The sequence below is a fragment of the Scyliorhinus canicula genome, chromosome 3 (genome assembly GCF_902713615.1).
Source record: "Scyliorhinus canicula chromosome 3, sScyCan1.1, whole genome shotgun sequence".
NCBI classification, from domain to species: domain Eukaryota; kingdom Metazoa; phylum Chordata; class Chondrichthyes; order Carcharhiniformes; family Scyliorhinidae; genus Scyliorhinus; species Scyliorhinus canicula.
The window spans coordinates 209,041,530-209,066,869 of NC_052148.1; the positions used below are offsets into that span (position 1 = coordinate 209,041,530).

General features: G+C 42.0%; 1 protein-coding gene across 3 annotated transcripts in view; it reads left to right on the forward strand.

Moving 5' to 3' along the window:
- Nucleotides 1-23,350, forward strand: part of klhl2 (kelch-like family member 2) — a 129,482-nt gene extending 106,132 nt beyond the window's left edge. For all 3 annotated transcript variants that reach the window (XM_038792110.1, XM_038792111.1, XM_038792112.1), the window contains 5 exons: nt 3,350-3,451; nt 7,309-7,437; nt 8,694-8,834; nt 8,931-9,074; nt 22,036-23,350. In XM_038792110.1, coding sequence (XP_038648038.1) covers nt 3,350-3,451; nt 7,309-7,437; nt 8,694-8,834; nt 8,931-9,074; nt 22,036-22,064 — 545 coding nt within the window. In that variant the 3' untranslated portion in view covers nt 22,065-23,350. The remainder of the gene's footprint in view (nt 1-3,349; nt 3,452-7,308; nt 7,438-8,693; nt 8,835-8,930; nt 9,075-22,035) is intronic.
- Nucleotides 23,351-25,340: the final 1,990 nt, after the last annotated feature.

The window sequence follows — 25,340 nt, forward strand, 5'->3', positions numbered from 1 at the left end:
TGGATTAAGAGGATTTAAGTACACACGTTGAAAGGAATCTTAGCAGCCACATGGCGGGGTTGTTTCAGAAAATATTGTGCTGAAACCTCTCATCTACATGCTCAGAAACCTCATCCAAAAGCACAGCATTAGTTTTTGCACATATGTCAGTGTCACCCAGCTCTCTTTCATCACCATCACCACCGCCTCTGTCTTGATAGCTGCACTCTTAGGGGCTGTTTAGCTCACAGGGCTAATCGCTGGCTTTTAAAGCAGACCAAGGCAAGCCAGCAGCACGGTTCGATTCCCGTAACAGCCTCCCCGAACAGGCGCCGGAATGTGGCGACTAGGGGCTTTTCACAGTAACTTCATTTGAAGCCTACTCGTGACAATAAGCGACTTTCATTTTCATTTTCATTTCTTGCTAAATTGGGTGCCTGTCCAACATCCAGTACCGGATGAGCGGAAATTTCCTCACAAGAAAATATTGAGAAGACTGAAGCAGTTGTTTTTAGTTCCTGCTCCAAACTCCATTGCCTAGCTCTTAATTTGATCCCTCTCCACGGCAAACAGCCAGTGATTATACCAGATTGTTTGCAGCCTTGTTGTCACATTTGACCCGACATGATCATCCAGTCACATCTGCTCTTTTCTCAGCTCTTCTGCTGCTGAAACCCTCATTCATGCTTTTGTTACCTCTGAACTATTTCCATTCAATCTTAACTATCTGCTCTATTCTATCTTCTGTAAACTGGAGGTCATCCAAAACTCTGCTGCCTTGATTCACAACAAGCCCCGTTCACTACTCACCCGGTCAAGCAATGCCTTGAATTCAAAATTCTAATTTTTCTTTTCAAATCCATCCCTGACTTCGCCCTTCCCTGCCTTTGTAATCTCATCCAGTGCCATAGCCCTTTGGGACATTTTATTACATTAAAGGTGTTATATAAATATAAGATTATGTTGTGTTTCGGCCTCTGAGCAATCTTGATGGAGACAGAGTCTGAAAGGCACCGACTACCTGCCTGGCAGCAGCGGGAAGCTAGGCTGGAATTCTCCGTTTGTTGCAATTCACTTTTCTTGCTGGCAGCGCGCAGGTCTCCTGGCGCCGTGGGTTGGTAACAATGGGAAATCCCGTTGAGAGGGGCTGGAAGGTAGAATCCCGCCGCCAGCAAAGGGTGCAGTGCCAAGAAACACGTGGCTGGGGGACTGGCGAATCCAGCCCCTAATGAGCAAAGAAGGGCCCCCATGTCGGAAAAGATTGGTGGCCTCCTTGCAGCAGACTGGGGAGCCAGTGAGCTGCTGGAGGGCCACAGCTGTAGTGGCAGGCCATCTTGTGGAAGGATTCCTCTACCCAATGATGGCCTGCAAGCTGTGCTCGCATTTCCTAATGCTGATTTTTGTAGGCTTCAGAGGATGCCTCCATCATGAGGCAACCTCACGGTCTCCCAAGAACATAGAACATTACAGCGCAGTACAGGCCCTTCGGCCCACGGTGTTGCACCGTCCTGTGATACCCTTCTAAAGTCCCTCTACACTATTCCCTTATCGTCCATATGCCTATCTAATGACCATTTGAATGCGTTTAGTGTTGGCGAGTCCACTACTGTTGCAGGCAGGGCATTCCACGCCCTTACTACTCTCTGAGTAAAGAACCTACCTCTGACATCTGTCCTATATCTATCTCCCCTCAATTTAAAGCTATGTCCCCTCGTGCTGGACATCACCATCCGAGGAAAAAGGCTCTCAATGTCCACCCTATCTAATCCTCTGATCATCTTAGTACAGCGGTAGCACCCACCTCTCCTGGATGTTCCAACTGGCCCTTCCACCTGGCCCTTCCACCTGCAGAGCCTGCTTGTTTAGCAGCCTGTCTCCAGGAGCCCTGTTAGTTGGCAGCTGTTAAATGGCTTCCTCCAGGAAAGTTGTGTAGATAGATGGCCCTCCGAACCTATTGAGAGTACGATCCAAAAATGATCCTGTCCCTTATTTTAAAATATTCTACCTTGTAAAAGCATTACATTTGTCAACTTGTTTGAGAAATGTTTAGATCATCAGGTGGCACTATACATGAACTGTGTATTGTTGGTAATATTTGCTGTTGGGTCTAAATTGTTCACTTATGTTGATATGTTTAAAATGCATCCTGAAAAAGCTCATTAACAAACTTGCTTTCCAATTGTTTGTATCACTTTTAATTCTAAATAACTTGCCTGTGTTTTGCAAATTGTTTCTTTTTCTTATCTGACTACAAATTGCTTGGAATAGTTTCTGCTATATAATTTTGGATATATGAATAACTTCCAGTAAATTTACAATGATTAAATGTACTGAAATAGTGTGATGATTAATAATGTGGGTGGGTGTTGTGATATCACAGCAGTTATCAGATGTATGCCAGCTTTTATTGATAGACCTAGTGTGGGCCTATAAAGAGCTGGAAAACACTGGATCTTGGTGTGGAGGGGGTGGTGGTGTGTGAGTGGGTGCTGTGGTGGGGATGGGTTAAACTAAACAGCAGTGAAGGCAAAACATGAGAGAGAGATTATGCAGCAAATCAGAGAAATGGAAATTGGATAGGAGGTAAGTGACTTTGTGGAATGGTAAAATATGTACATCATTGCAGGAAAAGATAAAGGTAGCTCAGTAGAAAATAAAGCAGGCTAGGGTGATAAATTTACTCCCAATCTAAAGCCACGAAGGAGCGATTAATTAAGTTTTTTTTCAGTTGGTCTCTGCTCCCTGGCAAGGAAAGAGGACTTGGTCTGTGTTTCCGCTAAATATCCAGTGATGTCCTCCTAGAAAGTGCATGAATGTGAAATTCTGTTACAGGCAGAATTGAGCTTCCCTGTGACGCTCTCAAATAGCTGGCTGATATTCACTTTCTGGGCTTGCACATGAAGAATAGCCACTTGATGAAGTACTGGAGGGCTGCTGTGCCCCTAGATCTGTAACTGAATGTATGTTCATACTGCCTTCAAAATAAATGAGAAGAAAGGGTGAATAAAATTAAGATAAATGAAACCAGGGGTAAGTTGATCGTTTAAAATGATCAGAAATATCACATTTGTGACCTAGTTGTGTTTTTATGACCAGAAACTTTCATAGTCCAAAAAGGGGAAAAATGAATTCAGTTTTACAACTTACCGTGCGGGGATTATAAACTCGATACCTCTGGTTGTTAGTACTGGTTTCAGATGTATACCCACATCTACTGTAGACCTGTGGAGTAAGACATGAGGCTGCCAGCTGCACATATGTATGAGTTGTGTGAATTTTTATATATGAATTGTTGATTGGTTGAATATGATTAACAGTCTACATCAATATATTTTTGATATTTAGTGCATAATATGTTACTTTATTGCAGGTTTATCGTCTGTAGAGGTATACAACGTCAAAGCGAATGAATGGTTTCATGTGGCCCCAATGAACACCAGGAGGAGTAGTGTTGGTGTGGGTGTTGTAGGAGGTGAGTTCTGCTGAATCAACTATACTGTGCTCGAAATTAAAACCTGTTCTGCCTTTTTTTTGTCATTCATGACATGTGAATGTCACAGACATGGTCAGTTTCTTGTCCACCTCTAGATTGCCCTCGAGAGGATGTAGGTCCTCCCACGGTGCTATAAGCGCCAGGATGTTTACCTCGTGATATTTAAGGAATGGTGGCATTGTTTCAAATCAGGATGGTGTGTGGCTGGGAGGAGAATTTACAGGTGGTGGTTTATTCATGTCACCTGATGGCCTTGTCCTGCTGGAGGTAGAGGTCGCAAGTTTGGAAGGTGCTGGCAAAGGAACCTTGGTGAGTTGCTGCAGTGCATCTTGTACACGATGGACATGCTGCTATTTCACTAGTGGTGGAGGGAATTAATGTTTAGGGTTGTGGACATGGCACCGATCAAGTGGCTGCTTTTGAGTGTTGAGCGTCTTGAGTGTTGGAGCTACACCTATCCACTCGGGTGGAGAGTATTCCATCACAGTCCTGACTTGTGCATTGTAGATGATGAAAAGGCTTTGGGGAATCAGGAAATTAGTTATTCATTGCAGCATTCCTGTCCTCTGACCTGCTCTTGTAGCCATGGTATTTATATGGCTGATCCACTTAAGTTTCTGGTCAATGGCAACCCACTGGGATAAATTCACTCTTGTAGATGGTCATTGCCTGATGCTTTTGTGGCACTAATGTTACTTGCCACTTATCAGGCCAAGACTAAATTTGTTCAAGTCTTGTTGCACATGCACATGAACTGCTTCAGTAGCTGAGAATTTGGAATGGTACTGAACATTGTGCAGTCATCAGCAAACATCCCCTCTTCTGACATTAGATGACGGAGGGAAGATTATTGATGAAGCAACTGAACATTTTGGCCCAGGACATTCCTCTGAGGAACTCCTGCAGTGATGTCCGGGGTTTGACGTTATTGACCCCAACAAGAACAACCATCTTCTTCCTTTGTGCTAGGTTTGAGTCCAACCAGTGGGGAGTTTGCCCCTGATTCCCATTGACTCCAGTTTTGCTGGGGCTCCTCGATGCCGCAATTGGGTTAAGTGCTGTCTTGATGTCAAGGACAGTGATACTCACCTCACCTTTTGACACATGCTCTTTTGACAATTTTTGGACCAAAGCTGTAATGAGGTCAGGAGCTAAGTGTCGTGACAGAACCCAAAGTCAGTGAGCATGTTATTGCTGACTAAATGCCATTTGACAACACTGTCGACAACAACTTCCATTACTTTGCTGATTGGGAGTATTCTGATGGGGTGATAATTGGCTGGGTTTGGATTTCTTGTTTTTTTTGTGGACATGGCATAGCTGGGCAATTTTCCAAGTTGATGGGTAGATGTTGTAGCTGCACTGGAACATTTTGGTTAAACGCAGCTATTTCTGGAGCACAACTCTTCTGTACTGCTGCCAACATGTTGTCAAGGCACAGCGACGGTGCTATACCCTGTGTATCAGCTGTTTCTTGAGACTATGTGGATTGATTCAAATTGTCTGAAGATTGGGATTCGTGATAGGGCCCTTAGGAGTAGGCTGAGGTGGATTTCAACAATTTTTGTTTGTTTCGTCACTACAGGGTAATGATTATTATTATTATTATTATTAGAAGATAGCAAATTGATGCTCCCATGTTCTTTAACCAATTAAATTATGCATTTTAGTTTCGGGTTCCCAATTGTAAAACATACAAAATACTGGAAATAAGTAGTTATACTGTGGTATTTATTTTAACACTTGAGGTTTAGAAATCCCACTGTAACATAATAGTTCACCCCGAGGCTGAACTACAAATGGTTAGTAATTTCTTTGTCATGGGAGTGCTGTTTAATTCACTTGCATGGTTAGTGAACTGTAATGTTGGAATTTGTCACTATAATTGGATCTTCGCTTCTATTCTGTTCTTCTACAATATAAACAGGAATTATATACATTTCCTGTCACAGCTGAAATGGGCTACAAGAAATCATGGCCTCTCAGTGACATGACTGGTTTGTGGTATAGCTCTGAGAAGGGGAGAGTTTTTCAGCCACCCAGTTAACAGTCTTGTAATAAATTCTTAAACTATTTGCCAATGCAATTAATGCTGGTTTGTGGTTTTTTTTAAAGTTATGTTTGTTTAAATTCTCAGCCCCTAGTGGGTACATAATAATATACTATGCTTGTCCATAGTCAATGAAGTCAACATTTTAAAACAATTATATAGCATTATGCAGAAAACCTCTGTGGTAATCCACTTTATTCCGATTTATTTGCTCCCCAGCCTCCTGCCCACCCCAAAGCCATTTTACAGCTTGCTGTGGTACAGTTCTACACTCATTGAATATCTCTCATTAAGAGGGCACCATTCTTTATGCATGATCCTTGCTATTGAATGGGGACAGTCTGCGTTTGTTCTCCCCAGTGCAGCGGAGACCACATTTTGAGCAACAAATAAATTAGACAAAATTGAAAGAAGTAAAAGTAAGAAGTGCCAGGGCGGCATGGTGGCACAATGGTTAGCACTGTTGCTTCACAGCGCCAGGGACCTGGGTTCGATTCCTGGCTTGTCTGTGTGGAGTCTGCACGTTCTCCCCATGTTGCACGGTTTTCCTCCGGGTGTTCCAATTTCCTCCCACAGTCCCGAAAGACGTGCTTGTTATATGCTAGCCTCCCCGTACAGGCGCCGGAATGTGGCGACTTGGGGCTTTTCACAGTAACTTCATTGATGCCTACTTGTAACAATAAGCGATTTTCATTTCATTTCATTCATGAATGCACATTCTGAATTCTCCCTCTGAGTACCTGAACAAAAGTGTGGTGACGAGGGGAATTTTCACAGTAATGTCATTGCAGTGTTAATGCAAGCCTACTTGTAATACTAATAAAGATTATTATTAATAAAAAATTGTTTCTTTGCCTGGAAGGAACATTTGGATTTGTTTATTGTCACGTGTACCGAGGTACAGTGAAAAGAATTTTTCTGCGAGCAGCTCAACAGATCATTTAGTACATGAAAATAAAATAGAAGGAAATACATAATAGGGCAACAGAAGGTACACAATGTAAATACATAGACACCGGCATCGGGTAAGCATACAGGAGTGTAGTATTAATCAGATCAGCCCATAAGAGGGCCGTTTAACAGCGGGGAAGAAGCTGTTTTTGAATCTGTTTGTGTGTTGTTCTCAGACTTTTGTATCTCCTGTCCGATGGAATAAATTGGAATAGTGAATAAGCCGGGTGGGTGGGGTCTTTGATTATGCTGCCCTCTTTCCCAAGGCAGCAGGAGGTGTGGATAGAGTCAACGGGTGGGAGGCAGGTTTGTGTGCTGGACTGGGCTGTGTTCACGATTCTCTGAAGGTTCTTGTGGTCTTGGCCAAACAGTTGCCATACCAGGCTATGATGCAGCAGATAGGATGTTTTCTATGGTGCATCTGTAAAAGTTGGTAAGAGTTAATGTGGACATGCCGAATTTCCTTAGTTTCCTGAGCAAGTATAGGGGCTGTTCATTCTGTATTCTCCCTCTGTGAACCTGAACAGGCGCCTGAATGTGATGACTAGGGGCTTTTCACAGTAACTTCATTCCAATGTTAATGTAAGCCTACTTGTGACAATAAAGATTATTATTAATAATTAGGGATGTATAATCTCTTAGTTTCTACATTGTCAAAATTTAATACAAAATGGTAACTGTGAATATTTAATATTTTTGAGGTAATCTCAGTACCATCTGAAAATAAAATCTATGAACCGAACCTTGTATTCTCCATTATGGTGTGTAAATATATACAAAAGCTCTTGTAAATGTAAACTGTCCTTGAACCACATTTTTTGTATGTTTTTGCTAGGTGTGCTGTATGCTGTAGGTGGCTATGATGGAGCATCACGACAGTGTCTTAGCTCTGTAGAGGCATACAACTCAGCCAAAAATGAATGGGCCTACATTGCTGAAATGAGCACGCGTCGCAGTGGAGCAGGTGGGAATTTGGAAAATACAGACTGCACTTGAATGGGAAAGATTTACACGGCTGTGTGGAAAGAACAGTAGAATGGTTCCATTTGCTCTCTAGGATCTGGCATGTGATGGAATGAAGGGCTTTCCTCTGTGCTGTATTATTCTACAATACAATGAAAGGCAGAAACATACCCTGTTATTGATGATCACCTTTTGAAGCAAATAAATTATAACCGTATCTTTAACATTCATTAATTTCTGAATTAGCTGCAAATAACAATCAGATTTCCTCTGCTATTTTTAATATTGTAAAATTTGTTAGAAACAGTTATTTTTTTTTTGCTACAAATATTACACTGGAAATAATTTTAATACCCTTTTTAAATATGATATTCCAAAAAGGGAAGTTATGCAACTTCCTGGGATTTATTTATCTTTAAATGCAATTGTAGCTTCAGAGCAATCCTGAAAGGGAATGCTACACTGTCTGAGGTGCCATGTTTCAGATGAGACCTTGAACGAAGGCCACACCTACCCTCAGGTGGATGTATATGATCCCATGGCACTATTTAAAGAACAGTTGGAGCGTTCTCGTAGTGTCCTGGTCAATTTTCATGCTGCAACCAACATCACTAGAATGTATTGTTTGTTAATTTATCTCATTACTATTTGTGAGTCCTTTCTGTATGCAAAATGGTTCTAACAGATCTCTGGATTAAACACACAAAAATTAATTTTACTGGTTTTGAAGCATTTTGGATGTTTTCATATGGTGAAAGATGGTTACTTTTGTCATCTGCACCGCAGTATTCCAAATAAATGACATGGGATTGAATTTTATTTGTAGGTAGTGCAGTGTACTTAAGTTACTGCTCATGTCTCTTGGGAACAGCTTTCACTTTGCCAATACAATACAATACAGCCCCATCTTTGTAACAGTCAAAAACATTATTCAGCAAAGGGAAAGCCAAATTCATGACTGCAGCCAATTTCACTTGCGTTTTTTAAGTATGATTAAAATTAGCTTGCAATGGAGCGGTGGCTGAAACAGTCGTAACAATGTTCTTCTCATTCCCTGTCTTTGCCACCACTTCCCCCAGCCCCTGCACCAATTCAAGTATCAAGAAAAATGGATTCAGGAGGGTAATGGTGGGTTATGCAAGGTATATTGTCTCAATCCACTGTGGTCGTCAGAATCATGGAAGCTCCCTCATTTCAAGGAAGGAGATCATTTTATTAGCAATCATGGGTAATTGGGACTTGTTTGCATTGTTGCAGGTGTGGGAGTTCTCAATGGTTTACTCTATGCAGTTGGAGGTCATGATGGCCCACTGGTGAGGAAAAGTGTGGAAATGTATGACTCCTCTGCAAATACCTGGAAGCAGGTTGCAGACATGAATATGTGCAGAAGGAATGCAGGTAGGATTGGCTAAGCAAATGTTTGTTTATTATTTTTGTTTGTGCGCAAGGTGCAGGAAACAAACTAACCTCTTTGTCTGCCTCCACTCCTGACAGGTGTCTGTGCGGTAAATGGTCTGCTGTATGTAGCAGGTGGAGATGATGGCTCCTGTAACCTTGCATCTGTGGAATATTACAACCCAGCATTAGATAAATGGATACTTCTACCACAGTGTATGAGCACAGGAAGAAGTTATGCAGGTGAAAAATAAAATTGCTGCCTTTTCTTTCAGTATTTGTATAGTCATGTTTACAGCACTCCATTAGTGTTATTTTACAGACCACCTTGGAGAGTTCTTTCGATGAATTGAGCAGGCGTCACCTGTCTGTTGTATACATGTCCAAGCTCTCCCTCTGCAGGTTTAATGGGATATTGCATCTTTCATCTGTGGTGCAAAACACCAAAGGAATTAATTTTAACGAGTTGCTTTTCATTTCATATTTTGTTGGTTTTTTCCTGTTTTTCTGGTTGATGAATGATCCAAATCATTCACTGAAGGTCTAAACAGCTGAAGTTGAGAAATGTGAATTTTCATCACTAAATGAAGGCATTAATACCAGAGTTTTTTAAAGATACACTTGTGACATCATTCATTTTGACACGTGTGCAAATTGTGGGTTTGATGCATCCATCATTCTCCACTGCAGCAGTAAGGACGGACGAAACACTGCAGTGATATTTGCAACTGTCTTGGGACAACACAATCATGATTAATTATTTGTATATTTAATTTATTTCCTGCTTTCTGGGCGAGGTTCTTCAAGGTTCAATTCGTAAGTCAGCACAGTAGTCATATATTGCACTTGCTCCATGGCCCAGAGTATTGAGGTATATTGTTTATGATCTCCGTAGAGACTGAACTTTTTAAAGAGACTTAAATTTTCACTGCCAAACTGAACTTTCTTTTTGCATTCTCTCGCGCGCTCTCTGTCTCCCTCTTGCTCCCTCTCTCTCGCGTGCTCCCTCCCTCTCGCACGCTCCCTCTCGTGTGTACGCTCTCTCTCTCTCGCACGCGCTCTCTCTCGTCTCTCTCTCTCTCTCCCTCTCTCCATTCCTGATTCTTCTGATGCCCTACCTCATTTCAACAATTTTCAGTTTTCTGGTCCTTATTGCCTCCGCTTCACTATATACTTCCAATCCCTCTAACCTCCATCTCTCACCACAACGGTCTGAAAGCTCTCTTCTTCCCGCTTGAGCTGAAGCCTGAACAGTCCCCATCCAACACCATTCCCCTTTTCCTCCTGTCACCCTCATTGAGCAATTACTTTTTTTAAGAAAAACATTTTTATGGGATGAGGGTGTCGCTGGCTAGACCATTTATTGCCCATCCCTGGTTTCCCTTGAGAAGATGGTGGTGAGCTGCCTTCTTGAACTGCTGCAGTTCCTGTGGTGTCAGTACACCCTCAATGCTGTTAGGACGGGAGTTCAGGATTTTGACTCGGCGACAGTGAAGAAACGGCAATATAGTTCCAAGTCAGGATGGTGAAGGGAACCTCCAGATGGTGGTGTTTGCCAGATATCTGCTGCCCTTGTCCTTCTAGGTGGTAGGTTTGGGTTTGGAAGCTGCTGCCTAAAGAACTTTTGTGAGTTTGTGCAGTGGATCTTGTAGATTATGCACATGGCTGCTACTCTGTGCCTGTAGTGGATGGAGTGAATGTTTGTGGAAGGGATAGCAATCATGCAGGCTGCTTTGTCCTGGATGGTATCGAGCTTCTTGAGTGTTGTTGGAGCTGCACTCCTCCAGGAAAGTAGAGAGTATTCCATTACACTCCTGACTTGTGCCTTGTTTTTTTACACAGAGGGTAGTGGGTGCCTGGAACTCGCTGCCGGAGGAGATGGTGGAAGCAGGGACGATAGTGACATTTAGGGGCATCTTGATAAATACATGAATAGGATGGGAATAGAGGAATACGGACCCAGGAAGTGTAGAAGATTGTAGTTTAGTCGGGCAGCATGGTCGGCACGGGCTTGAAGGGCCTGTTCCTGTGCTGTACTTTTCTTTGTTAGGTGGAGAGGCTTTGGGGAGTTACTCGCCACAGGATTCCTAGACTTTAACCTGCTCCTGTAGCCACAGTATTGATATGCCTAGCTCAGTTCTGTTTCTGGTCAAAGGTACCCCCCAGGATATTGATGAGACCATAAGACCATAAGACATAGGAGTGGAAGTAAGGCCATTCGGCCCATCGAGTCCACTCCGCCATTCAATCATGGCTGATGGGCATTTCAACTCCACCTACCAGCATTCTCCCCGTAGCCCTTAATTCCTCGCGACATCAAGAATTTATCTATCTCTGCCTTGAAGCCATTTAGCGTCCCGGCCTCCACTGCACTCCGCGGCAATGAATTCCACAGGCCCACCACTCTCTGGCTGAAGAAATGTCTCCGCATTTCTGTTCTGAATTTACCCCCTCTAATTCTAAGGCTGTGCCCACGGGTCCTCGTCTCCTCGCCTAACGGAAACAGTTTCTTTGCGTCCACCCTTTCTAAGCCATGTATTATCTTGTAAGTTTCTATTAGATCTCCCCTTAACCTTCTAAACTCCAATGAATACAATCCCAGGATCCTCAGCCGTTCATCATATGTTAGACCCGCCATTCCAGGGATCATCCGTGTGAATCTCCGCTGGACACGCTCCAGTGCCAGTATGTCCTTCCTGAGATGTGGGGCCCAAAACTGGACACAGTACTCCAAATGGGGCCTAACCAGAGCCGTATAAAGGCTCAGTAGCACATCGCTGCTTTTATATTCCAACCCTCTTGAGATAAATGACAACATTGCATTCACTTTCTTAATCACAGATTCAACCTGCATGTTTACCTTTAGGGAATCCTCGACTAGCACTCCCAGATCCCTTTGTACTTTGGCATTATGAATTTTCTCACCGTTTAGAAAGTAGTCTATGCTTGGATTCTTTTTTCCAAAGTGCAAGACCTCACATTTTCTCACGTTGAATTGCATCAGCCATTTCCTGCACCACTCTCCCAAACTGTCTAGATCCTTCTGCAGCCTCCCCACTTCCTCAGCACTACCTGCCTGACCACCTAACTTCGTATCATCGGCAAACTTCGCTAGAATGCCCCCAGTCCCTTCATCCAGATCATTAATATATATGGTGAACAGCTGTGGCCCCAACACTGAACCCTGTGGGACACCGCTGGTCACCGGCTGCCATTCCGAAAAAGAACCTTTTATCCCAACTCTCTGCCTTCTGTCAGACAGCCAATCCTCAACCCATGCCAGTAGCTCACCTTAAACACCATGGGCCCTCACCTTACTCAGCAGCCTCCTGTGTGGCACCTTATCAAAGGCCTTTTGGAAATCCAGATAGACCACATCCACTGGGTTTCCCTGGTCTAACCTACTTGTCACCTCCTCAAAGAATTCTAACAGGTTCGTCAGGCACGACCTCCCCTTACTAAATCCATGTTGACTTGTTCTAATCCGACCCTGCTCTTCCAAGAATTTAGAAATCTCGTCCTTAACGATCGATTCTAGAATTTTACCAACAACCGAGGTTAGGCTAATTGGCCTATAATTTTCCATCTTTTGTCTTGATCCTTTCTTGAACAAGGGGGTTACAACAGCGATCTTCCAATCGTCCGGGACTTTCCCTGACTCCAGTGATTTTTGAAAGATCTCAACCAACGCTTCCGCTACTTCTTCAGCCACCTCTCTCAGAACTCTAGGGTGTAGCCCATCGGGGCCAGGAGATTTGTCAATTTTAAGACCTTTTAGCTTTTTTAGCACCATCTCTTTTGTAATGGCAACCATACTCAACTCAGCCCCCTGACCCTCTATAATTTTTGGGATATTACTCATGTCTTCCACTGTGAAGACAGACGCAAAGTACTTATTAAGTTCTCCAGCCATTTCCTCGTCTCCCATCACTAGCCTTCCGGAATCAGTTTGAATTGGCCCAATGTCTACTTTGGCCTGTTGTTTGTTTCTTATGTATTGAAAGAAACTTTTACTATCATTTCTTATATTACTGGCTAGCCTGCCTTCACATTTGATCCTATCCTTCCTTATTTGTCTCTTTGTTAACCTCTGTTTGTTTTTGTAGCCTTCCCAATCTTCTGATTTCCCAGTGCTTTTGGCCACTTTATAGGATCTCTCTTTTTCTTTGATACATTTCCTGACCTCCTTTGTCAGCCATGGCTGTCTAATCCCTCCCCAGATAATCTTTCTTTTCTTGGGGATGAACCTCTGTACAGTGTCCTCAATTATGCATACAAACTCCTGCCATTTTTGCTCTGCTGTCTTCCCCACTAGGGTCTGCTTCCAGTCGATTTTCGCCAGTTCCTCTCTCATGCCCTCGTAATTACCTTTATTTAACTGTAACACCATATGATAGTGGGAGTTTCAGTGATGATACTGCCATTGAATGTCAAGGGGTGATGGTTAGATCCTCTCTTGTTGGAGATGGTCGTTGTCTGAAACTTGTTTGGCATGAATGCTACTCGCCACTAGTCAGCTCAAGCCTGGATATTATCCAGGCCTTGCTGCATTTGGATATCGACTGCTTCAGCATCTGAGGAGTTGTGAATGGTGCTGAATATTGTACAGTCATCAGCAAACATCCCCATTTCTGATTTTATGATTGAAGGAAGGTGATTGATGAAGCAGCTCAAAGATGTGCCTGGTAGGTGGGTTTTCATGCGAAATTGCCCCTTAGTTGGAAAAAAAATGGCTACCCTAAATCTACTTTAAAAATTGATGAAGCAGCTGAAGATGCTTGGACCTAGGACACTATCCATTTTTTATTTTATTTAATTACCCAATTATTTTTTTCCAATTATGGGGCAATTTAGCATGGTCAATCCACCTACCCTGCACATCTTTGGGTTGTGGGGATGAAACCTACGCAGACACGGAGAATGTGCAAACTCCACACAGACAGTGACACAGGGCCGGGATCAAACCTGGGTCCTCAGCACTGTGGGCAGTGGTGCTAACCACTGCACCACCATGCAGTACCTAAGACATTATCCTGAGGAACTCCTGTAGTGATGTCCTGGAGCTGAGGTGATTTGACCTCCAATCACCACAACCATTTTACTTTATTCAGGTATGACTCCAACCTAAGTTTGTCAACTTGACCCACTTCCTCCAAATAAGGGGTGTGGTTATGGGTACTTGCATGGGCCCTGATTCTGCCTGTCTTTTTGTGGGTTATATAGAACATTCCTTATTCCAGTCCTACATGGGGCCACATCCCACTTTCTTTCCCATTACATCGATCACTATCAGTGCTGCTTCCAATCTTGTGCAGAACTAAAAATATATTAATTTGCTTCCAGTTTCCACCCTTCTCCCCCCTTTCATATGTTCCATCTCCGGCACTTGAAAATGAAATGAAAATCGCTTATTGTCACGAGTAGGCTTCAATGAAGTTACTGTGAAAAGCCCCTAGTCGCCACATTCCGGCGCCTGTCCGGGGAGGCGTTCCGATTAGGCATTTTGTAGCCTGGACTCAATATTTGAGTGCAGCAACATCAGATCATGAACTCGGTCATCCAGTTTGAATCTTTTTTACTCCCAAGTGTAACCTACCCTGTTTTCATGTTTTTGCTTTCAAACAGAGCTGACCTCTATTCTGCTATTAACACTTACTCTGGGGCAAAGCTCTGTTCCTTTGCTGTGACCATTTCCTCATTCCCGTTGCTTTTTGTTCCATGACATTTTTGATTTTTAATCTGCCTTCCCTTTTATTTCACCAGATCCCTTTCACCTATTCTCAACAGTATAAAACTAATCACATTTCTACCCTCTTCAGTTCAGAAGAAGAATCATATTTAAACCAAAACATTAACTCTGTTTTTCTCTCACCACAGATGCAGCCAGTCCTGCTTTTTTGTAACTTTGTTTTTATTTCAGAATGCCAGCATCCACAGTATTTTGCTTTCATTTGAATTTCCAGTGACACTGAACAGGCCACACAACACGATTTTCATGTTTTAAGAACATTACTGTAGAAAACAAACTAAAAGTAACATGGTCTAAACATTATTCAGTGGCTAATTTATAATCTAAGCTGCAGAAAAGAAATTGCCCATTTATCTTTGAAGGTGATTGAAAATATCCTGCTATAGTTATATTTTCGCTGTCCCTTAAGTGGATATTTTCTTCTCCAGGAACCAGTCCAAAGTTATTCTTGGCTCCCAATGGCTTTCTTCCTTTTTACTTTCCCACCCAGATAAATTTTAATCCCAGAACTGCCTTTCACTGTGAGGGTTCCATTGGAGATTCCTCCCTCCAGCCCAAAATAGGCTAGTTTACCGGCCACCTTCAAATCCACACAAACTCTGTTTCATCAAGTTGAGCATGAACTCCCACCCGCAATCTGTGTGGTAACTGAAAGAGTCTGTATTTTCTTTATTTAGTGCTGGACTGGCCACCTCTAACCACGTCATTGGTTTCGCTCTTGTTTTCTCTTGCTCTCTCTCTCTTCATCAGGTATATCTTGGAAAACCTGCAACCCGGTACTATAGTGGCATTTTATTGCCTTTTTCCCCTTCAGAGCTCATCTCTATGGCAATGTGAATCACATGGGCTTTGTATCCAGATACAAATGTTAATTATCTATCCTATAGATTCCCAACCTCATGCTAGCTTGGAATTAAACCGACAATTTAAAGTACAATCTTTCATGAGTCCTGATGTTCTTAATATTCCCTGTGAGACTTGTGATTCGCAGGTCTACCCTGAGTCAGCACGACTAATTGTACCATTGCATAAAGGTGTGACCACCTTGCACCCTCTTCCTAGTCAGTTGAATCTAAACCGACCGTCTGAAAGAGTATCCCACCCAAACTCACTTCCTCTTCCTATATAACGCCTTAACCTAACCTACACATCTCGTTTTGAACACTGAGTGGCAATTTAGCAGAGCCAATCCACCTTACCTGCATATCTTTGAACTGTGGGCCAAACCGGAGCACCCAAAAGAAACCCACACAGACACAGGGAGAACTTGGAAACGCTACACAGACAGTGACCTAGGGCCAGAATTGAACCTGGGTCGCTGGTACTGTGAGGCAGCAGTGCTAAACACTGCCATCCTGTCACCCAACAGTGCTTGTTGGACAGAATTCTAAGCGGGCCACATGATCCCATTACCACTCCATTTTTCCGTAAATTGAAGAGTCATCCCAAAACATAACAATCATTTAAACTTCATGTTTGTAAAAATATTTTAAATTGAGGGAAAATTTACTTTTTCTTTGAAACTCACAATATACAGCATCATGCCTTTTACAACATAGAACATCACTTATCATAGGTAATAGCCGCACAAATATTCTAGTTTTTGCCATTTTCAACAAATGCTTGCCTTGAGCAATAAAAGTAATTATTTAATGTGTAATTAAAACAAACAGCAGGTCAGGCAACAACTGCAGACATTTCAAGTTGATAAGCTATCAACAGTACGGTGTTATCTACCTTTTGTTAAATTTTATTTACTTTTATTCTACAATTTAGTGGCGGGATTTTTTGTGCCCCCACAATGTATTTCTCTTCCGCGGGGATTGGTTTGCCGTTGGCGGGAATGGCTGGAAAACTCCGGCCTTTGATAACTAACTTACAAATGCACTTTTCATAACCAAACCGATCATACTTGACCTGTAAAGAGGAAATAAATTGGGATAGAGATTAAAAATTATTGGTCACTTCTTAAAAAGTATTGGTCATGTTGCTCAGCCCCCACATGCTGCAACCCAGATTTCATCTTGTTTTTCTTCTACTTCCTTCAAACAAATGTTGTATCTTCAATCTGAAAAATAACTCCAGACACAACCATGGTGGAGATAAAGGGATGGGATCATCTTCTGTTACACTTTTAAATATGTACTCACCAACTCTAATTAATATTTGTTCTATATATATCTGACGAGACTTGTGGGGCCACTTTACTATTCAGAATGACTGTGCCTGCTCATCTCTCAGGAAAGCTGCAAGTTCCCCTATTGATGTTCCAGGAATTTCCAGCACTGGCAGGAGTGGGTCTTTCACAGCTCTTCAGCTTGCTTGGAGATGCTTTGATCTCGAGCTGTTGCAAATGGAACTATTTAAAATCTACCATTTACTGCGAGACCATGACATGTAGAAACATAGAAATAGGAGCAGGAGGCGACCATTCAGTCCTTTGAGCCTGCTCTGCAATTCATCATGATTATGGCTGATCATCCAACTCATAGCCTAATCGTGCTTTACCCCATATCCTTTGATCCCCCTTCGCCTTCAGTGCTATATCTAACTGCTTCTTGAAAACATAGATTCTTGGAAACATGTAATGTTTTGGCCTCAACTACTTCCTGTGGTAACAAATTCCACAGGCCGACCACTCTCTGGGTGAAGAAACATCTCTGGTTTGCCCCCTATCCTCAGACTGTGACCCCTGGTTCTGGACTCGCTCACCATCGAGAACATCCTTCATATATCTACCCTGTCTAGTCTTGTTAGAATTTTATAGGTTTCTATGAGATTTCCCCCCCCCATTCATTCTTCTGAACTCCAGTGAATACAATCCTAACCAATTCAATCTCTCCTTGTGCGTGCCAGTCCTATTATCCCAGGAATCAGTCTGGTAAACCTTCGCTACACTCGAGAGAAAGAACATCCTTCCTCAGATAAGGAGACCAAAACTGCACACAATATTTCAGGTGTGGCCTCACCAATGTCCTGCCTAATTGCAACAAGACGTCCCTGCTTCTGTGCTCTGATTCTCTCGCTATGAAGGCCAACATACCATTTGTCTTCTTTACCGCCTGCAATATCTGCATGCTTACCTTCAGTGACTGGTGTATGAGGGCACCTAGGTCTCCCTGCACATTCCCATCTCCTAATTTATCACCATTGAGATAATAGTCTGCCTTCTTGTTTTTGCTACCAAAATGGAAACCTCTCATTTCTCCAAATTATACTGCCATCTGCCATTCATTTGCCCACTCACTCAACTTGTCCAAATCACACTGAAGGACCTCTGTATCCTCATTACAGCTCAAGCTCACACCCAACTTGGTGTCATCTGCAAATTTGGAAATATTAATTTTGGTCCCTCATCTAAATCATTAATGCATATTATGAATAGCTGGGGCCCTGGAGCCGATACCCACAGGATCCCACTAGTCACGGCCTGCCAATTTGAAAAAGACACATTAATTCCTGCATTCACCAACATTTCTGATATCTGATTTGAATCCTCATTTGTGAAGACAGAACCAAAGCATGTGTTTAGATGCTTCGCCATTTCTTTGTCCCCTATTAGACATTCCCTTGTTTCTGACTAAGGGACCTACATTTTTGTCTTCACCAATCGTTTTCTCTTCACGTATCTATAGAATATAGAAGCTTTTACAGTCAGTTTTAATGTTCCCTACAAGCTTACTCTCGCACTCCATTTTCCCTATCTTAATCAATCCCTTGTTCCTATTTTAAAATAAATTTAAGAGTACCCAATTTTTTTTTCAAATTAAGGGGCAATTTAGCGTGGCCAATTCACCTACCCTGCACATCATAGGGTTGTGGGGATGAGACCCACGCAAACACGGGGAGAATGCGAAAACTCCATCCTTGGTCCTTCTTTGCTGAATTCTAAACTGCTCCCAATCCTCAGGTCTGTGCAGGGTAGGTGGATTGACCACGCTAAATTGCCCCTCAGTTGGGAAAAAAAATGAATTGGGTACTTTATATAAAACAAAAATTAAAATTTTTAAACTCTATTAGTTGCGTCCTTGAAGAATTCCAGAAGATTTGACAAGCATGATTTCTCCTTCATAACTCCATGCTGACTCTGTCTGATCTTGCCACTATTTCCTAGGTGCTCTGCTCTAAAACCGTTGATAATGGATTCTAGAATTTTCCCCACTAATGTCAGGCTTACTGATCTATAATTCCCTTTTTTCCCTCTCTCCCCATACAGATTCCACAATGTCACATTCCACGCTATTGTGTTAATTTCCTCCTTAAAAAAAAATTTTAGAGTAGCCAATTATTTTTCTTTTCCAATTAAGAGGCAAGTTAGCGTGGCCAATCCACTTAACCTGCACATCTTTGGGTTGTGGGGGTGAAACCCACGCAGACACGCGGAGAATATGCAAACTCCACGCGGACAGTGATCCAGGGCCGGGATTCGAACCCGGGTCCTCAGCGCCGCAGTCTCAGTGCTAATCACTGCACCACATGCCGCCCCATTAATTTCCTCTTTAACCAGCACTGCCACTCCAAGCATTTTCCTTTTCGTCTGTCCTTCCTAAATACTGAATATCTCTGTATATTAAGTTCCCATCCCTGGTCACTCTGCAGCTATAATCCCGATTATATCATACCCATGTCTTTTTGCGCGATTAGTTCATCCGCCTCATTGCGAATGCTCTGCGCAATAAGGCACAAAGCCTTTAAGCTTGTCTTTTTAACATTACTTGCCTTGCTCCCAATATTTTTCACGTGGCCCCATTTAAATCTGGTCCTTGGTTTACTTGCCTATCACTTTTCTTATTCCCTTTCTGTCTTTTGTCCTTGTTTCCGCCTCCACCGACTCCTTACTTAGGTTCCCATCCCCCTGACATTTTAGTTTAAACCTTCCCCAACCACTCTAGAAAATACTTTCACTAGGGCATCAGTCCAGGTCCTGCCCAGGTGTAGCCCTTCCAGTTTGTATTGGTCCCATCTCCCCAGAACTGGTCCCAATTCCCCAGGAATCTGAAACCCTCCCCCCTCACACCATCTCTTTAGCCACACATTCATTCAATATATCCTGTGCATCAGGTATCCAAATGAGTTTGAATAATTGATGATGAAGTGCCAGAGGAGGCCATTCAGTCCATTGTGCATAAGACATAGGAGCAGAATTAGGCCACTCAGGTCTGCTCCGCCATTCAATCATGGCTGATAATTTTCTCATCCCCATTCTCCTGCCTTTTCCCCATAAACCTTGATCCCCTTATTTATCAAGAACCTATTTGTCTCTGTCTTAAAGACACTCCTGTGCTGGCTCTCAAATAGTCTGACCCCCCCCCCCCGCTCTTTCCCCATAGCCCAAAAATGTCTCCAGTCCCCTTTTGCAAGTTATTGAATCTGTGACCACCACCTTTTCAGGCAGTGCATTTGGTGAAGATATTTGGTTTAATTGGTTTGAGTAGCATGGATTTATTTAATAGCTGGTTTCTATGAACATGCTAAGCTTGTTTCACTAATTAAAATAGCTGATCGTACTGTACAGTTTCAAACAAGGGATGAATCTTGGACAGCATGGTAGCATAGTGGTTAGCACTATGGTTTCACAGCACCAGGGTCCCAGGTTCGATTCTCGGCTTGGATCACTGTCTGTGCGGAGTCTGCACATTCTCCCCGTGTCTGCGTGGTATTCCTCCGGTTGCTCCGGTTTCCTCCCACAAGCCCCAAAAGACGTGCTATTGTGTAATTTGGGCGTTCTGAGTTCTCCCTCTGTGTACCCGAACAGGCGCCGGAATGTAGTAACGAGGGGCTTTTCACAATAACTTCATTGCAGTGTTAATGTATCCTTACTTGTGACTATAAAAGATTGAGTCATTCTGGGCTACAACTCCCGAACTATTAACCATATTGATCTGAATATTTCATATACATCTGCCCCACGCTAGCATGCTTAGATTGGTAGAAGTTTAAGATTATGGATCAGTGTTACTAGCATGGCATGATAATCTTTGATTTACAGAAATAACCTAATAACATTTAATCTAGACATATTGGACCAGCAAAATGTAGTTGACCACAATTAGAATTCATTCTAGCCAAATACAAAGAGACGAGAAAGCAGTATAGGACAATATGCTGAAAAGGATGTAAAATACCATTACGGTAAACGGCAGGCTTTCAAAATGTAAAGTACGTGGAAGGATGGTTTGCAAAAGTAGTTTGGAGGACAAAAGTAGGAAGTTAGAACATAGGTACTTGTATGAGGAAATGACCCTTATTAAACAGTTACTGCATATCTGTCTCTAATCAAAGAATATGGAAGTTTTTTAGATTTCCAGTAATGAAAGGGGGCTCAGTCAGCTCAAGTATGGTGCAGAATAATGCACAACAACATTGTTTGTGTTCCTGCAACAGCTGAGGGTACCTCTTCCCCACAGTGAAATCATTGCGTAAGCCGTGATCAAACGACCCTTGAACAGTGAGGATGTCACATGATAGAAGGGAGGGATGGAGAGTGATGAAAGAGAACCAGCTAAACGGTGTGAAAATTAACATATTTTAAGACATCTAAGCTTTTTAATAATGGTACATTTGATAAATACCTGACACCTACAAGTCTTGAAGGAGAAGAATTTAGTGGAGCTTTAACTGACGTTTTTCGAAGTTCCTTAAGGTTTGTGGATCTGAACATAGCAATGATTAGGTTAAGCTCAATTGAAATCAAAATGCAATTCCTGTGTGACGGTGTCCACCATTTCCTCCTAATAGTGAATGTAAATAATCTTTATTGTCACAAGTAGGCTTATATTAACATTGCAATGAAGTTACTGAGAAAAGCTCCTAGTCGCCACATTCCGGCGCCTGTTCGGGTACACAGAGGGAGAATTCAGAATTCTCAGCTGGTATGAGAATTGAGCCTGTGCTGCTGGCTTTGTTCTGTATCACAAACCAGCTGTCTAGCCCACTGAGCTAAACCAGTCCTGCTACCGGCAGTATCGTGGGAAATTCACTCATTTGATTTTTTTCAAAAAGGTTGAGGCACATCTGGATTATAGACCAGTGTATTTAACATCTACTGCGAGAAAAATACAGAATCGTACAAATTGAGAGGAAAGTCTTTGAAGTGCTTTGAGATGAATTTACTCATAATTTGGGTTTTATTTACAATTTTCAATCTGCTCACTTCTGCAGAGTATAGCTTTCCTTGTGAGCTGATGTTGCAGCATAACGTTTGCTGTGAATTTCACAAAGTATCAGTACCAACCCGTTACTTGTGTATTAAGTTCATGTTTCTTGTCTGCAGGATGAAGTAGATTTTCCAGTTTCCATCCATAGGAATTTTTCCAGAACAACCAGACTTACCTGCATTGTTCTTGCTCGAGCAAAGAGGACATACTGCTTATAGTTGATTTCATATCTATTAAAATAACCTTCTGTTCTGCTCCCCCACACAGGACTATAAAAAAATGTTCTCTCTTCTTTTAGGTGTTACAGTAATTGACAAGCCTTTATGATTAAAGTACGCTGGATACGTTGAACATTTGGATTCTACATTGAAATGGTATTTCATGAAGTAGCTCAACTTTTTAGCACTTCTTTTCTGATGATCACATTAGAAGCAAGCATTTAAAGCAGTGTGGAAGAAGGCAGACAACCATGTCTTGTCAACAAGAATAGAAGATTATGATGATTGCACTTGATAGAAGCACTACATGGAAAGGGGCTACATTACAGCTTTTAGCGAGTAGTGTTGGACTGGAGCCTTGAAGTATAGGATCTGAAAATCAAAAGCTGCTATAGAAATACCGACATGTCGGTGACTTGTGACGTGTGAAACAAAGCAACACTTCGTTATGGACACTACAGTTAGTGGCTTCACAGTGAAAAGCAGAGTAATGGTTACAATTGTATAGTGGCAAATAAATTGGTTCCATATGTTTAACTATGGAGATTGATATGTAAGTTGCCAACAGTTACAGTTTGGTACAGGACCATAATTTTGTCTACCACTTGCTGTTGGTGGCACTTCAACACTTGATTAAATATTTAATTTATTTTTGATTTGGTACTGAAAAAATACCAATCAAGAGTAGTAGTATTTGTAGATATTGAAAGTTTAACACTTAAGTTATCATTTGTGAAGAGGAAAGAAAACGTCTGTACCAAAACTTTTAAATGCATTTCCAATTTTAAAGTAATTGAACTAATAAATGAGTGCAGGATGATTTTGAAATGTATGATTTGTTCTTTGTTTCTATTAAATCATGACCATGTTTTAATGCATTCCTACTTTTCCTTGACTCTTGGTTTACTTGTTCTCGGCATGAAGAGTAGTGTTGTAAGTTTACATTATTAAATGATGTGCATTTTCCCTGAATTGCATGTTGTGTTGCCCATGTACAGTATAATTATGTACTGGTTACATTTTGCTGCTTTTCTTTTGAGTAACACTTGCCAGTTATGTTTAGTGTTCTGCTTAAATGCTGTAAGAAATATGAACACTGAAAAATTTATTTGTTTTGTGGGGGAGGGTAAAGAGTGATAACTGCTCCTGCTTTACTCCGATTGTTTAAATAAAGCTTTCTATCGTGTTTGATTTGTAAATCTCCATTTTTTTTAGAGCAGGTGTAAGTATGATGCATCTATCTAGAAGTTGGAAGATGTTAGGGTTAACTTGGAGATGAAGGATTTGATGTAAGCTGGTTAATCATTCGTATGTCAATCTTGTTTTCTACCGTGTTCTGTAAACAGTGTAATGTTGTGAAGACTGTTACTAAAGTGCTGATGCTGTTCATTTTAACTGCATTATTTTCTTTCTGTCAGTCACATCTCAGACATTTGAGGAACCTCCCCACAGTTCTTGAACGTAATCTCCAAGCTACACTGTTAGGAAATCCGTGTCAATAGAGTTTCTATATGCCAAGTGTCCAACTAATTCCTTTAGGAACACAGTCCCCTTCTGCAAATCTGGAGAACTCGAAGTTGTCAAGAACCAAGGCTAAGGGCCAACAAAATGTGTTCAGTTTAGAGACAAAAATCTGTAATGCAATTTTACACTTTGGGGAATAACCTTTTTATCTCCATGATTTAAATTTTATCTTTAACTTAATGGCTTGTTTTTCTGAGCACAAACCGAACAATTAAATAATTTCAGAAGCATCTGGACAATATTTTGTTTCTAATTGTTCATGGGATGTGGATGTCGGTGGCTGAGCCAGTATTTAATCCCGAACCCCGAGGACATTTAAGAGTTAATCACATTGCTGTGGATCTGGAGTTACATGTAAACCAGCTAAAGATGACCAGTTTCCTTCCTAAAGGACATTAGTTCCTTCCAAAAGGACATTAGTTAACTAGATGGGTGTTTATGACAATTGACAATGGTTTTGTTGGTCACCTTTTTAATTCTAGGTTTTATTAAATTCAAATTTCACCATCTGCAATGATCCCCAGAGCATGACGCTGGGTCTCTGGATTAGTAGTCCAATGCCACTATGGATAATACCAGTATGCCACCGCCACTGCCTCCCCTTATGCATAAATTAGAATTGCCTTAACAGTGCAACAAGTTCTGACTTTGCAACTATCAGAGCAGTTAGAAATTAAATATCGATCCCCAGCGGGAGCATTAAAAACAAATGAACGTTGATTGTAGCAGTCCCAACTTGGCACTTCAGCACCACCAAAACTCACACTTCTACCACATCAGTACTCCAACTTTGCTTCTGATTGAAGATCCAATCCAGACGAGGGTGAGTCAGGGAGTGGGGGGTTCGCCAGGAGGAGGGGGAGGGGGAAGAGGAAGAGAGAATCAACAACTCTTGCCTTTGGGGGACTGGGAGAGGTAACTCCAAAAAGGTGCCAAACTGGTCTAGTGGAAAACAATGTTAAAACACTTCTAATGGGATTACAGCCCTCATTGGGGCTGGGGCTGGTTTAGCTCACTGAGCTAAATCGCTGGCTTTTAAAGCAGGCCAGCAGCACGGTTCGATTCCCGTACCAGCCTCCCCGGACAGGTGCCGACTAGGGGCTTTTCACAGTAACTTCATTGAAGCCTACTCGTGACAATAAGCGATTTTCATTTTCATTTCATTCATTAACTTCCTGACATTATACAGTCCACATTTAACATTTAGTCTAAATGGATAGACTGAAGAATTTTGCAGTACGGACGGCTCTAGGTGTTCTACATGAAGTGTAAAAAGCTAGCATGCAGGTACAGCAAGCAGGAAGAAAAATGGTTCATTAGCCTTTATTGCAAGGAGGTTGGAGTCTTAAAAATAACCCCTCAGAAGTCTTGTTACAACTGTACACTGCATTGGTGAATCCCACCTCGTACTGCATATGGCTCTAGTCTCCTTATTTAAGATAGGATATGCTTGCATTGGAGACAGTTCATAAAAGCTTCACCAAGTTGATTTCTGGCATAGAATGGTGTTAACTTCTGAAGAAAGTCTGAAAAATCAATGTGTATGTTCATTGGAGTTTAAAAGAATGAGAGATGATATTGAAACGTATAAAATTCTGACGGTAGCTGCTGGGAGGTTGTTTTTCCTTGTTTGGGAATGTAGAACTGGGGCATCAATTTAAAAATAAGGGGTGGGATTCTCCGTTCCTGAGACTGTTAACGCTGAGGCTGGATTCGTGGACTTTGACAGTAAAACTGGCACCGACCCTGGACCGATTCAGTGACTGTGGAGGGGCTAGCACTGTTGCCACAAATCGATTCCATTGAAGAACGGTGTGGGATTTGCAGGGTCTGTGATTGACACTGACCAGCTGCATATACA